Raw genomic sequence first — 14046 nt, 5'->3', positions numbered from 1 at the left:
AGCCCCTACACCCAAAAGAAAAGCACTATTCTAACCTCTATCAACATAGATGAGCTTTGCTTGTTTTTTTTCTAATTCCAGTACAGTTAACATACAGTGTTATATTAGTTTTGGGTGTACAGTATAGTGACTCAACAATTCTATACTTACTCAATGTTCATCATAAGTGGACTCTTAATCCCCTTCACCTATTTCACCTTTGCTTGTTTATAAACTTCATATAAATTCCAATATATATTATGAACTTAATTTAGTGTCTGTGAGATTCATCTGTAAATCTATAATATAAATAGATATAATCATAGGATGCTGTTTCTTATTACTGTGTAGTATTCGATTGTGTGAACATACCGCAGTTTGCTTGTCTATTGTCCTGCGGAAGGACAATTGGGTTGTTTCTACTTTGGGGCTATTATGAATAAAACCACTATGTACATTCTTGTAAGAATCTTTTAGTGGACATAGCACTTATTTCCCTTGGATTATGTCCAGGAATATAATTTCTGGGTATAGAGTAGATATATGTTTAGCTTTGATAGCTAGGTCAGTTTCCAAAGTGTTCCAATTACACTTTCCTAAGGAATATAAAACATTACAATTATTCCATGTGCTCAACAGCCTTGGTATTGTCTGTCTGTTACATTGTAGCCATTTCCTTACATTTTCTGCAGTGGTATCTCCTTATGATTTCCATGCAGAGTTTATAAGAAAATTTTAATATATCAGTCTTTTGGATTTTCTTCTTTTGTGACCAATAGGAAACAATAACCTAATACCATAACATTCAAAAACTAGTGGTCAAAGCAGGAAATAAAAGATGAAAATAAGGATGATTGGACCTGCACCCCAATGTTTATAGCAGCAATGTGCACAATACCCAAACTATGGAAAGAGCCCACATGTCACATGTCTCACCCTCTTCCCATTCTGAATGAGAAGAAACAGAAAAATTGTTGGAGAAAAATGGATTGAATGAACAATGAAGATAATTCTTTTTGAAAATGTGAAAAGGCACACTCACTGAACAGACAGGTACCCTCAAAGTGTGTGTGTAGTCCCATGGGGAAACAAACAGGTCTCAGACCTGCTGGGAAAGAAATTCCTTGATTCTATCAGAGCAAAGGCAATATCTAGATAGAAGGACTCAGCAATGAGCAAGATGAAAAGAGAAACCACATGTTACAATGGAAACATGCTAAAAAGAGCATAATCTGGGATGAGGCTGAGCAGGTGTTCATTAAAACTTCTTAGGGACAACCAGACCTTGGTTTCTAAATACCATTCCCCTCTAAAAGAAATGAAGTAGTTGATTCTAGGACAGAGAAAGTACAAAATGAACATGGATCATCTTGTGCAAGAAAGCAAGGAAGTGTTCAAAGAATCTCAGACATCAAAAGACACCGATTGAAGGTCTTGCTACTGGCCAAGTCTGAAACAATTTCAGCATCAAAATGCATAATCATAGTAACAGACTATAGGCCATCAAATAAAGTAGGAATCTACTACAGTTGACCCTTGAACAATGCGGGGGTTAGGGGCACAGACTCCCACACCATCAAAAATCCATGTATAACTTAACTACCAATAGCCTACTGTTGACCGGAAGACTTAATGATAACGTAAACAGTTAAGTAACACATATTTTGTGTTTTATATGTATTGCATAGTGTATTCTTACAATAAAGTAAGCTGGACCCAAACAAATGTTATTAGGAAAATCATACGGAAGAGAAAATACATTTATAAGTACATAAGAAAATACATTTTCTTATAAATACATTTATAAGAAAAAAATCCATGTATAAGTGGACCCACACAGTTCAAACCCATGTTGTTCAAGGGTCAACTGTATTCTCTACTGATATAAATAAATAATAGGGGAAAGAGAGGGATCTTATTTACACAAGAATGCTGATTGGTAAATATGGAAGGAAAGTTGGATTAGAGATAACCATTTTGTCATCATCATCATCATTGTTTCAAGCAAGAATATTCAACTAATGCTAAACCACTGAGTAAAACTTTAGAGAGTAATAGGATACTTACACAGTTTCAACGTATCTATTATTTGAGACTACTTATATAGTCTCAAAGTATCTTTCCAAAAGATACTTATTATAACACAAAGAAAAATATGCATTTTACACCAGAAACCTGGCAGACACCACTTTAACAGAATGATCAAAGTTAATCTTATTAGGAGTGAACTAATCTACATCGTGTGCCTCCTGATATGTCATACTTTATTTCTGTGGTATTCCTGCCAAAAATGCATAACTCAAGTCTAATCTTGAAAAATAGGAGACAAATTGAAATTGAGAAAGGCAATTGAAAAATAATTGGTTTATCTTTCTTAAAAATATGCTCATAAAATACGGGACAAACTGAGAAAGGTTAAAAATTAAAGGAGACAGAAGATTCATGAATATGGTACTATACAAGACATTAGGGCAATTGGCCAAATATGAATAAGGTCTGTAAATTCAATAATATTGCATCAGGGTTAATGTCCTGGTTTTGTTAATTTTACTGTGGTTATATAAGGGAATTTCTTGTTTTTAGGAAACTTCCATATTACATATATATATATATATATATATATATATATATATAATACATTAGGGATAAAGGAGCATCATTTCTGCCATTTACTCTCATATATAAGACCTATTATATATGACAGATATATAATTTATATATATAATGTATCATAGATATATAGATATATAAAATACTCCCTCCCTCTGTGTGTGTCTGTATTTTTCGTTTCTGCCCATCCATGTATTGCAGGGGCTAGAACTGAGAAACTACATTTCTTAGACTCCCTTGCCAGCTGAGGTCCAGATTCGGTTTTGCAAATGAGAAACACTTGAGTGAAATTAGAAGGGAGAAGATAGGTAAAAGCTGTTTCTGTTCTCTTCTGGCTCTAGCCATGGTAGGGTAACTCAGCACCTCAAACTCCTTCAGAGGTGGTGAACTTCCTATTGTTCCTGATCTCAAGTAAAATATATTCCTCCCCACCTCATTTGCATCTTTAGCCCTTCCAAAAATGTTGTGATCTTTTTGCTTAAAATACCTAGAATAGGTTCTGTTTTCCTATATTGTTAGACCAGGCAAGGTGTCATTCAAGTAAAAGGCAACAAGCAGATGTTTTCATCCATAAAATAACTCCAAGGAAACAATACCCCACGGGCCCTTTTTGATGAAAAAATGACTTGACAATGAAATCCAGCCAAATAAGAGTTGAATAAAAATAAGGAACACAGAAATAAAGAACCATATTTAAAAGATGGATGATTAAATATAGAGCAGGGTGATGGGATAGGAAATGCTCAGATGGGGAGTAGGGCATTTCATGAATATAGTGTGGTTCTAGAAGACCATGCTGATAGGGTGACATTGAGCAGAAACCTTCATGAAGTAAGGGAGTGAGCTATGGAGATATTTGAGCAATGAGTTTTCAAGTCTGTTTTTAAATAAAATGTGACAAACATCAAGAAAAAAACATCCGTCCTTGCTAACTATACCTCATAATAGAACTAGGTGATTTTGGCACCTGCCACCACCTGATGGCAGCACACTCTAAAGGAAAACTAAGAAGAGAGCAAGTCTGTGTTGGTAAAACTAAACTGAAGAGAGGCAGACATCACAAAAGAATAAAAGTGCTGTGGTGTTTCTAGCTTCTGAATCTTAAACTTGTCAGACATCTCATTGCACTTTCTGATTTCATTAAAAAAATAAAAACAAACCTCAATATCTCTTGTTTACAAGTTATGATAACTTCCAGATTCCATTCCTGCATTGTAAATGGTGAACAGATTGGCTTTACTTTACCTAACTTGTTACCTTCACGTCTTCATTTTCAAACCCATCTGCTTAATGTGGTTGTCATTGTTTGGGGCAGAGGTGTCTTTTTATTACCCAGGCAATCCAGAAGATGGTATAACCAACTGAAGCCCGGCTGCTTTTATAGTATCTCTTTTCCTATAAATAATTGGAACTCTTGTCCTAGCATTGATTTTAGAGGATCTGTTAGTGTTTCCACATCTAAATACAGAGAAGTGGTGCCTTAGCTGTTCAATTAGGTGAATGTTTATGGACAAGCCAAGCTCTGTGTGGAATATCACTCAGAGCTTTGCCTCGTCTGCTCCTCTTGACACTTCATGTCAGAGCTTGGGTGCCACCTCCATGGAAAGGGCTTCAGTCCTGGTAACATTTCCCTCCTAGAGGCTGCCTTAGCCCCATATCCTCTTACTTATTATTCTACATTCTAATAACTCCTTTTCTTTTTCTTTCTTTTTTTTTTTTTTGGCAGATAAAAGTTTGTTTTATTGAATAACTAACTGATCTGTGTTATTGCCAAGGCCACTACGTACAGACAAAAGAGAGGGAATTTTATTTCTTGGTCTCTTCCTCCTTGGACAGAGTCTTGATGATTCCTCCTCCCTGGTCTGGAGCTGCTCTTCGCGGCGCCTGGGAGCCTCCGTGGTCTTCAATCTGCCGGTCTCAACCTGGTCAGCCAGAAGCTTCTTGCGAGCCTTGTCTGCCTTCAGCTTGTGGATGTGTTCCATGAGAACCCGCATGTTTTTGAACACCTGACCCTTCGTTCTCAGGGACAGGCTGTGTGATACATGTGGCGGTCCCGTCTTCTTCTTAGATTCACGGTATCTTCTGAGAAGCTGGAGCAGAATTCTTATCCTCCTCACCCAGGTTACCTTCTCAGGCATTTGAGCATTGGCCATACCTCTTCTCTTACCAATGCCCATAGCCCTGCCCTTCCCGTAGGCCAAAGTGTTTTTCCGGCACCGAGCCCAGGAATGGACAGTCACAGCTTTCGGGATGATCAACCCATCTTTGATCAGTTTTCGGATCTGTTGACAGGAGTTGGCATCGGTGATTTCATTGCTCTCATTGGGGTCCAACCTGATGTTCTTTTTGCCACAGCGAGGACACTGGAGGCAAGCCTCTTCGGAAGCCTGAGCATATTCATGGCTGTGGCCGCAGCGCCAGAAGGAAAGTCTAATTGCTTATTTTCTTGTCTCTCTACCTTGTGTCTGAAAGCTCCGTGAGAACAAGGAATGTATCTATCTTGTTCATAATTGTATTACCCACTCCTGGGCACTGTGCCTGGCACATTGTGGACACCTAGTATATACATTTTGTTGAAAGAATACATTTGCAGGATCCTTGGTCCTCTTTTTAAAAATTGTTGTCTAAATGAGTTCCTTGGGGCGCCTGGGTGGCTCAGTCGTTAAGCGTCTGCCTTCGGCTCAGGTCATGATCCCAGGGTCCTGGGATCGAGCCCCGCATCGGGCTCCCTGCTCAGCGGGAAGCCTGCTTCTCCCTCTTCCACTCCCCCTGCTTGTGTTCCCTCTCTCGCTGTGTCTCTCTCTGTCAAATAAATAAATAAAATCTTTTAAAAAATAAATAAATGAGTTCCTTTTTCATTATTAAAGAAAAAAATTGCTTAACTCACAACTACTCAATTTTTTACACTTAAATTCTTCACTGTGTATGAAGGGCATTCTCTTCATAAAAACAGTACAATTATCAAACTCAGGACAGTTGTAATGATTAGCAATCATCTACAGATTTTGTTCAGATTTTGCCAACTTTCCCATTGATGACCTTTGTAGCAAGAGGGGGGAAATGCTTTTTTCCTTGTCCAGGATTCAATCCCAGATCACAAGTTGCATTTGATTGTCATGTCACTTTAGTCTCCTTTAATCTAGAATAATTTTTCAGCTTTTCTTTATCTTTCATGACAATTTTAAAGGATGTGGGTGTGTTGTTTTGTAGAATGTCCCTCAATTAGGGTTTGTCTGATGTTTCCTCATGATTACACTTGTGCATTTTTGGCAGGAATACTATGGAAGTGATGTTGTATCCTTATCAGTACATCCTATCATAGTGTCTATTTATCCCATTAGTGGTGATATTAATTGCAGTCTCTTGAATAACTGGTGTCTACCAAGTTTCTCTACCATCATTAGTCACTTGTGGGAAGATGCTTTGAGACTGGATAAATATCCTGTTTTTCATTATATTTTCACCAATTAGTGTAAGCATCCATTGATGATTCTTGCTTCAAACATTTATAGCTCACGTGGTTGTAATGTGGTGGCTTTCAAATTCCATCATTTCTTCTATATTTGTAAGTTGGAATTCTACCATAATTTGGTTATAAAAAGAACATTTTTTACTGTAATTTCTAATAAAAGACTTTTTCAACACCTTACTAATTCTACTTTATGCACATGCATATTTGATACCCTCCAAACACCTGCTGAATTACTGATGCATTATTTCCCATTGCAAAGCCCTTGTAGATTTTGCTTAATTAGCTGCTTAGGTGAGTACTTAGTTGTCCCATGTAGGATAGGCCTGTCAGGTCCCAGGAGACTGTGAGGGCTCTGGTAAGGATTTTGAAATAGAGAAGCCTGTGCCCAAATTGATTCAGCCTCTTATTCATCCCCTAAGCAACCTTAAACAAATTATTGAACCTCTCAGAGTGTCACTTTTATTCCTGCCTGCTTGAAGTTGGGAACCATGTCTTTATACTACTTTGAATCCCTAGTACAATATGTGCACAAGTAAACCCACAGTTAGTGACTGTTAAACTGAACTATATCTCTTCCTCACCACCATTACTGCATTTTCTCTTTTTGTTCTAAAGACTCCTCTGTTGTCAAATCTTGCTAAAGTTTCTTCCAAAGTCCTTTTGAGGCCATTCAGTTTTTGGTTTACATCTATCTTTCCATACTTTATGCTTTCCTCTTTTTGCATAGGTATGTTTCTACTTTCAAAAATTCGGCTTTCTCTATCCTGGCAATTGCACTTAGACATTTATAAATACTCTTCAAATTTCTTTCTGGCTACTTACTTTTTACTTTGCATTACTATTTTGCCTTATTAAATTCACACCTTGTTATCATTATTTTTTCAGAAATTAATACTGCTTGGGGCGCCTTGGTGGTTCAGTCGGTTAAGTGTCTGCCTTGGGCTCAGGTCATGATCCCAGGGTCCTGGGATCAAGCCCCACATTGGGCTCCCTGCTCCGCGGGAAGCCTGCTTCTCCCTTTGCCTGTCCCCACTCCTGCTCTCTCCATCTCTTTATCAAATAAATAAATAAAATCTTTAAAGAAAGAAAAGAAATTAATACTGCTCTGCAATAAGAGCCATGGGAGGATGGGGAGAAATTTCATTCTTGTTTGCAGGGAAGTCAGTGTGGATAGTTCCCTCTTCCCACCACTGTGCCACAGTTACCTGTTCTGTTGTTGCTGTTACATGAAAGCTGAATCAAAATCTTTTTACTCCTCAATTTCTACTCATTAATTGGCTTTGAAGAGTATACCTAAGGTTTTTTAGCAGCAAAATTTGAACTAGGAATGAGATTCCTGATCCCCAAGCTTAGAAGTTTGCTAATCAATGCTTCCTTTCCATAAAATGGCTATGTCAGTCTTCTGGAAATAAAATAGGAAAGCCTGAGTAGCAGAGGTGTTGGATGCTCTAGTTACATTCTCTAGCTCCTGTCCACTCTGATTTCAGCCACAACTCTAATGACGGTTCTGCTGCAAGCTCAGATTCATGCCGTCTATATTGCACCCCAAAAGCAAGCCTACAGATTCTGCTTTTCTATACCAGGTTAAGGAAGCCCTCTCTCTTCTGTGCAGAAGTACAATCCAGGACAGTTACCAGCCCTGGGAAAACCCTCAACCAATACCAGATGGGAGGGTGGATAAATGCTCCAGCTGCAAGAGGGATATCCAGGGGAGCATTCTGTACATTTTTCAGAGGTCCTCAAGGAGAAGGCAGTGATTTCAATAATGGATCCTTATATTGACTTTTCCTTTTTTTTTTTACTCTCCCTGACCCATCAATTCTGGTCTCTGGAAACACTTCCCAAATAAACTACCTGCACCCAAATCACTGTTCCAGGATCTGTCTGTGGGGGTGACCAAACTAAGTAAAAAATTCATTCAATAAGCATTTACCATGATTATTTTATGCTAGGAAGTGAGATAAAAGACCTAGTAGATAAAATTCCTAGTACTTGTCCTGAAGAGTATAATGGGGAGACAAACAAGTAAACAATGACAAAAAAATTACAATATGGGGTCCCTGGGGGGCTCAGTTGGTTAAGTGTCTGCCTTCAGCTCAGGTCATGATCCCAGGGTCCTCGGATCCAGCCCCACGTCAGGATCTCTGCTGGGTGGGGAGCCTGCTTCTCCCTCTCCGTCTGCCACTCCACCTGCTTGTGCTCTCTCATTCTCTCTCTCTCAAATGAATAGATAGGATCTTTAAAAATTTACAATATATTGTTGGAGAAGCTGTGTTAGTGGCAAGAACATTAAAAATGCATTAAAACACGGGAAGGGGTCATTTAACTTATACTTGGGGAAGGGGCTTCCTGGAGGATGTACTGCTTGAGCTAATGGATGAAGCATGGATAAACACAGCTATCACAACTCTATATTGTACAAATGTCAGCTGAAAATTCAATTGATACTTTTGTATCCTTTGTTCCAAAGGTTATGCTCTGCTCTTTATGGTATGCAGTATATGGCATGATTTTAGATGACAAATGGACATTTAAACTTTTTTGTAGCTATTATGTTAATACGTACTAGAATGAAAATAAGGAGCACAAAAAACTTGATTTTACAGACTATTATCATTTAGGAAGAAGAGAAAACTATTTAATGAATTGAAATTGACCTTAAAGAAAAATATTGAGTGAATAATAACACCTGGGTTTAGACTGACAAAGATTGCATGGGTGGTATGCAGATTACTGAAGTTTGGGAAATACTGCACAAGGAAAAATCTAAAATGAAATTCCTGCTTTCCAGAAACTCAGCAGTTGTTTGGGAACACAGAGCCGTAAGCAAGGATAATTAGGGCTACAATAAATTTGTAAACCAAGTACAGGTTTCCCCCATTATCCAAAATTAGAGAGTTCTTATCAAAACTTTCTAAACCAAAATGATATAAAGTGAAGAAGCAATTACCATTACTTTATATGGAAATATTTAGAAACATTTCTGAGCATTTCCAGACCTGAAAAATAACCTTTTAGGCATTTCTGATACCTTAGGACATATCTTGCTAAGAGATGCACAAAATAAATGGAGATAAAGCACAGGTGTTCACAGACAAGTTCAAAGCTATGGGTGGCTTGATAACTGAGATGCTGAATGTAGTTCCCGGGGAAGGAGCTTGGGGATGTCACTCTCCCCTGCTGCCTGGGGTTGAGAGCTGCCTTTATAAAGGCTCACTGCAAAACAAACTCTAACTGCTATTTTCATTTACTACCTTTTTTCATAAAAGCAAAAATTCTCTTGGATTTCTTTTGTTAGCAAAAACGGGTTTTAATGTAGAGGGCTTTTCTAAAAGCAAAGTGGCTTAAGGGGAACTTTCTAAAAGAGGGGGATACCTAAACAGGAAGAAGATAGGAAAGCAGTGAGGAGCAAAGTGTAGAGGCTACAAGATCAGTTGGAAGGCTATTGCTCTAGTCCATGGGAGAGGTAGTAACAGCTTGAATTAAGGAGTGGCTATAAAAATGGAAAAAAAAAAACAACAAACAAGTAATGAAACAGGCTCATTGCAACCATTCTATGAAAACTTACTGGTTACAGGCAGTACGCAGGTGAAACCTGTCAAGTCAAGTGCAGGGCAGTTTGGTACACACACGCACACACGGAGCGGGAAAGCTGGATTAATCAATCAGAAAATATAATTAGAAGCATGTTTTTATTTGGCTTCAGTTACCAGAGCACTTTAGTGTTAATTCTTCAGATATTTGCCCCCCACCTTTTTTTTTTTATTTGACTCAGAGGCTGGGGATATACTAATACATATATAACGCTTTCTACATTCCAGGCATGTTCTAAAGAGCTTTAGTTCTCCGTTTTCATAACCCTTATTTTATAGAAGAGAAAGCTGAAGCATAAGGAGGTTAAGTAACTTGCTGGAGGTAATGCAGCTAATAAGTGAAGTAGTAAAGATTAAGCCCAGGCGTTCTTGTTCTAGAGTATCTCTTCTTAACACTACGCCAGAATAAATGGGTCGGGCAGATTATGCTGAAGACCTGGTTCCGAGACCACAGTCCCTCCATCTGCAAAATGGCGATAATAACAACGCTAGGAGTCTGGTGCAAAAGAGTGAGATAATGAATATGAATGTGAACTTCAAATTACGTATGTGACTCCACATACTAGCTTTTCATAATATGAGTACGTGAGCTCCCGCATTGTAACGAGTTTGCAGCGCCAGAGCGAGACCCCGCCCCTGTGGCTCCGCCTACCGCGAGCGGCAGGTGGGGCTGGCAGATCTTCTTTGCGCATGCGGAAACTGCTGCCAGCTCCCACCTCTAACCCAGGCTGAGAGTAGCTGCAGTTTCTGAGAGGACGATTCGTGAGGAGGCCCTTGGCGCGGTTTTCCTTTCCTCTTCCTTCTGCGGGCCCTGGCCGTACTTCGCTGTGCCTAGAGCGTGGTGTGTTTTCGTCTACCTGCCTGATTTTCTGCAGAAGGTGCCTTTCGTTGGCCCAATAGTTCCTTGTCGAAAGTGCCGGCCCCCGCGCCGGCACCGGCCGTAGCCGGGTGGGAAGGCTCAAGATGGCGTGCCTGTTGGAGACCCCAATCCGCATGAGCGTCCTCTCGGTGAGTGACCGCCGCAGCTGCCCGCTAGCTCGAGAGCTCGGGCCGGCCCGCAGCATTCGCCCCAAACGTGGAGTGCCTCCTGCACACCACCCCTTGGGGTAGCTTCCGGCTCAGCTTTGGGCCATGGAGAGAGAGGGTAGGCGGGAGGAATAGACGGGACCCCGACCGAGCCAGAAACGTCTCCAACTCCAGGAGCTTCCACCGGTACCGTTTCTCGGGTGGCCTCTGGCGGACACGGTGGTTGGGCGTACGGGCAGCTGGCCCGGTGGCTCGGCTTGGGCTTTGCCAGGTGCTTCACTGAACCTTCCTCTCAGCGTTGCTGCTTCTCCCGGCCGAGCGCTCTGCCCTGTGAGGCGCCGGGCTTGCCGCTGGCCTGGGAAAGAGCGCCCATTCAGCCCCCCGCGGCGTTGGCAAGGAGAGGTGCAGGCACTTTGGGCCCCTACAGCCTGAGAGAGGCCAGACCAGGTCTGTGGCTTCTATCGCGTCCCGACACGGGCTAGAACTGCTTGCTTCTTGGCAACGGGGATTTCATGTCAGCTGCATCATATCTTAGTGTATGTAGTTATTTAAGCCCCTTTTCTTCGCTCTGCTTTGGAGGTCGCAGCTCGGAGTCTAAAGGAACCTGTGCCTGGCATTACTTTTTTTTTTAAGGGGAGTCAAACGCTGGGGGGGAAAAGTCAATTTTCCTATTATTGAAAGAAGGGAATGTATTGACCCGCCAGGAAGTAATATCTAGTTGTTTGGGGGTTTTTTCAAGTTAAAAAAAAAAGTCCAAAATACAACTTTCACTTTTCACTGTATTGCTCTTGAGAACCAGGACCCGGAGTGAAAGTTACTGAGGGATAACTTCAAAGGGTTTTACAACAATTTAGAGCTGTCCAACGAGAGAATAGTCACTTTACCAGTGGTCCATTTACTGTTGTTGGAAATAGGCAAAGACAGGTTGGCCATCTTTTAAACTTGTGAAAGCTGTCTGATACTGAGAGGGTGGTTGGATTACAGATTACCTGACTTGTCAGGGTCCTAGAATCTGTGATTCCAGCGAGTTTCTTTTCTCTTCCCTGACTTCTCCCGCAGAGACACTCACCTATCTGGAAGCACTTAGGACATTTGCTATGATTCAGGGTTAGAACACTGTGGAATACTGTAGCCTAGATAATTTAATTTGGGGGGCGGGGGCCGTCATCCAATTTGTCTCCTGATCGATTTTAGCAGTCTTTTTCCTTATTTTATACAGCTTGGGGAAACACTGTTCATCTAAGTATTGAATCAGGTTAGCCTTTTATTCTACTTCTGTAATACCCAGGAATATTTTGTGGGCAAGCAGGTGAATGACTTTTCCCTCAATATGTTTTTTTAAAAAAATATCCCTCTCAACTGTCCTCAAGTCCCTTTAATTATCTTGTTTATCCTTCATTTCAGCTGAAGTTTCTTTACTTTTTGTACATTGTCAACTTGTATCATGCATACAATTGAAAATTTTCATTTGTTTCTCTCCCTCAGTAAATAATATTTCCTGTTTAATTTTATGCAGAAACTTCTTGAAGAGTATTCCCTACTTCTAGTTGGGATTTCCTTTAGTTCTAATCTCATTGGGGGCTTATATATTTTTCACAGTCCCAAAGTCTTGTCTGTCAATTCATCAGTTATAGAGCCTTGGGAAATCAGATGCCACTGTGGCACCACCTTTTGAAATACAGAGTGCAGATGGAACAGGAAATATTAATCAGAAATTACCTTGAAAATAACTGATTCCTTTAATAGGCTGCTTACTGTGCACCAGTTATGTAAAACACTCTTTAATGTATACTTATAGGGAATGCAAGGATGAGATCAGATGTGCCCTCAGGGAAGTCACAGTCTGAATGAGTCCACGACATGATAAACATAATTCAAGCAAGGGGCAAATCATATGGCTTTAAGGGTTTCATTCAAGGCCCTTTATACCTTCTCCCCTATGAGAGATCTCATTCACTCTTAAACCTTAACTGTGATCCACTCACGTATTACATTGCCAGCCTTGACTTTTTTTCCACATAGTCTCGTATCTTCAATTGTGTGGATGTTACCTGAGACTTCTAACAAAGCACATTCCCTTCTCCTAAGAGGACTTAATTATGACTTTCCATTTCTGTTATTGGTACTGGCTTTCATTGATCACTCTCTGTTAAACCTCTTGGATCATCTTTGGCCCTTAGCCTTTTCGTGCCCCTATATCTAATCAGTCCTTAAGTTCTGTTGGTTCTTAGTATTTCACACATGTGGCTGTTCCCGTGGCCACCCTTTCATATCATTTTGTGCCTGCATTACCACAGTGTCCTCAGAATTATTTTTACCACTCCTTATGTCTTACCCTCTCAGTTCCAGTCCATTCTCCACAGTAATTTTCCTATAGAAGACATTGGACACATTTTGTTCCTGTTTCAATTCTTCAGTGGGTTCCTATTGCTGAAAGGTTGATAATCATGTTCAACTTCGGATATAAGATTCTTTATCCTCTGCATGAACCTTCTATCCCATATAAACTGGCTTTTTCAAATTGAAGTGATCTTGGGTTCTTCCAAATCCAGTAACTCTTACTGTCTGCCTGCTCATTTGTACATATGAATTATAGCTTTGTATGGATTCATTCTTGTAATATATTTTGAACTTCTATCATTTGCCAGGCATGGCATTGGGTTTGGGAATACAGTGGTGAGTGGCATAGACCTGTTTTTGCCCTTTGGAAATTTTAGCCTAATGGGGAAAATAGATATCAAATCATTACACAATTCTTTGTGAATGGTGATTAGTGTTATGAATTAAAAATATAGGGTGCTGTATGAGCACGTAGTAGGGGAACCTGGTCTAATGGAGAGGGCAATGAGGAGAGCTAGGGAGGATTTCCCTGAAGAAGCGACAATGAACTGAGAGTTCAAGGATGGTTAAGAACTAACTAGAAAAACAGAAGAGTGTTCCAGGCAAAGGAAACTCCTTTTGCAGAGGCCCTGAGGCCTTTAACAATTGTTCTATCTTCTTAGTAAATTAATTCAGAGGTAAGTGCTTGACCTTTTTCTTAACCCCCACTGCTATTTTTAACACTATGTCTTGCATATACAAGGTATTCAGTAAATGGTTGAACTATCTATTTTGGGGAGTTGAACAAACTCTCCAGCTATCTTTCTAGGCTGCACCATGATCATCCCTATCCATCTTTGGTTTGCACTTTGGTTTGCATTACCCTTTTCTTTTCTTTTTTTTTTTTTTTTTAAGATTTTATTTATTTGACAGAGAGAGACACAGCGAAAGAGGGAACACAAGCAGAGGGAGTGGGAGAGAGAGAAGCAGGCTTCCCGCCGAGCAGGGAGCCCTATGCGGGGCTCGATCCCAGGGTCCTGGGATCGA

At 40.2% G+C, this 14046-nt stretch overlaps 1 protein-coding gene and 1 pseudogene across 2 annotated transcripts in view; one reads left to right on the top strand and one right to left on the bottom strand.

The window, feature by feature from the left end:
• Positions 1-4395: 4395 nt before the first annotated feature.
• LOC116635286 lies at positions 4396-4990 on the bottom strand (annotated as a pseudogene).
• A 5381-nt stretch (positions 4991-10371) lies between these two features.
• Positions 10372-14046, top strand: part of ARMC8 (armadillo repeat containing 8) — a 107229-nt gene continuing 103554 nt past the window's right edge. For both annotated transcript variants that reach the window (XM_032408633.1, XM_032408632.1), the window contains exon 1: positions 10372-10662. Coding sequence is in view for 1 of the 2 variants with exons in the window: in XM_032408632.1 (XP_032264523.1) it covers positions 10618-10662 (45 nt within the window). In the remaining variant the exon portion in view is untranslated. The remainder of the gene's footprint in view (positions 10663-14046) is intronic.

Source organism: Phoca vitulina, unplaced genomic scaffold (assembly GCF_004348235.1).
Source record: "Phoca vitulina isolate PV1807 unplaced genomic scaffold, GSC_HSeal_1.0 scaffold10, whole genome shotgun sequence".
NCBI classification, from domain to species: domain Eukaryota; kingdom Metazoa; phylum Chordata; class Mammalia; order Carnivora; family Phocidae; genus Phoca; species Phoca vitulina.
This window is presented reverse-complemented; position numbering and strand designations above follow the sequence as displayed.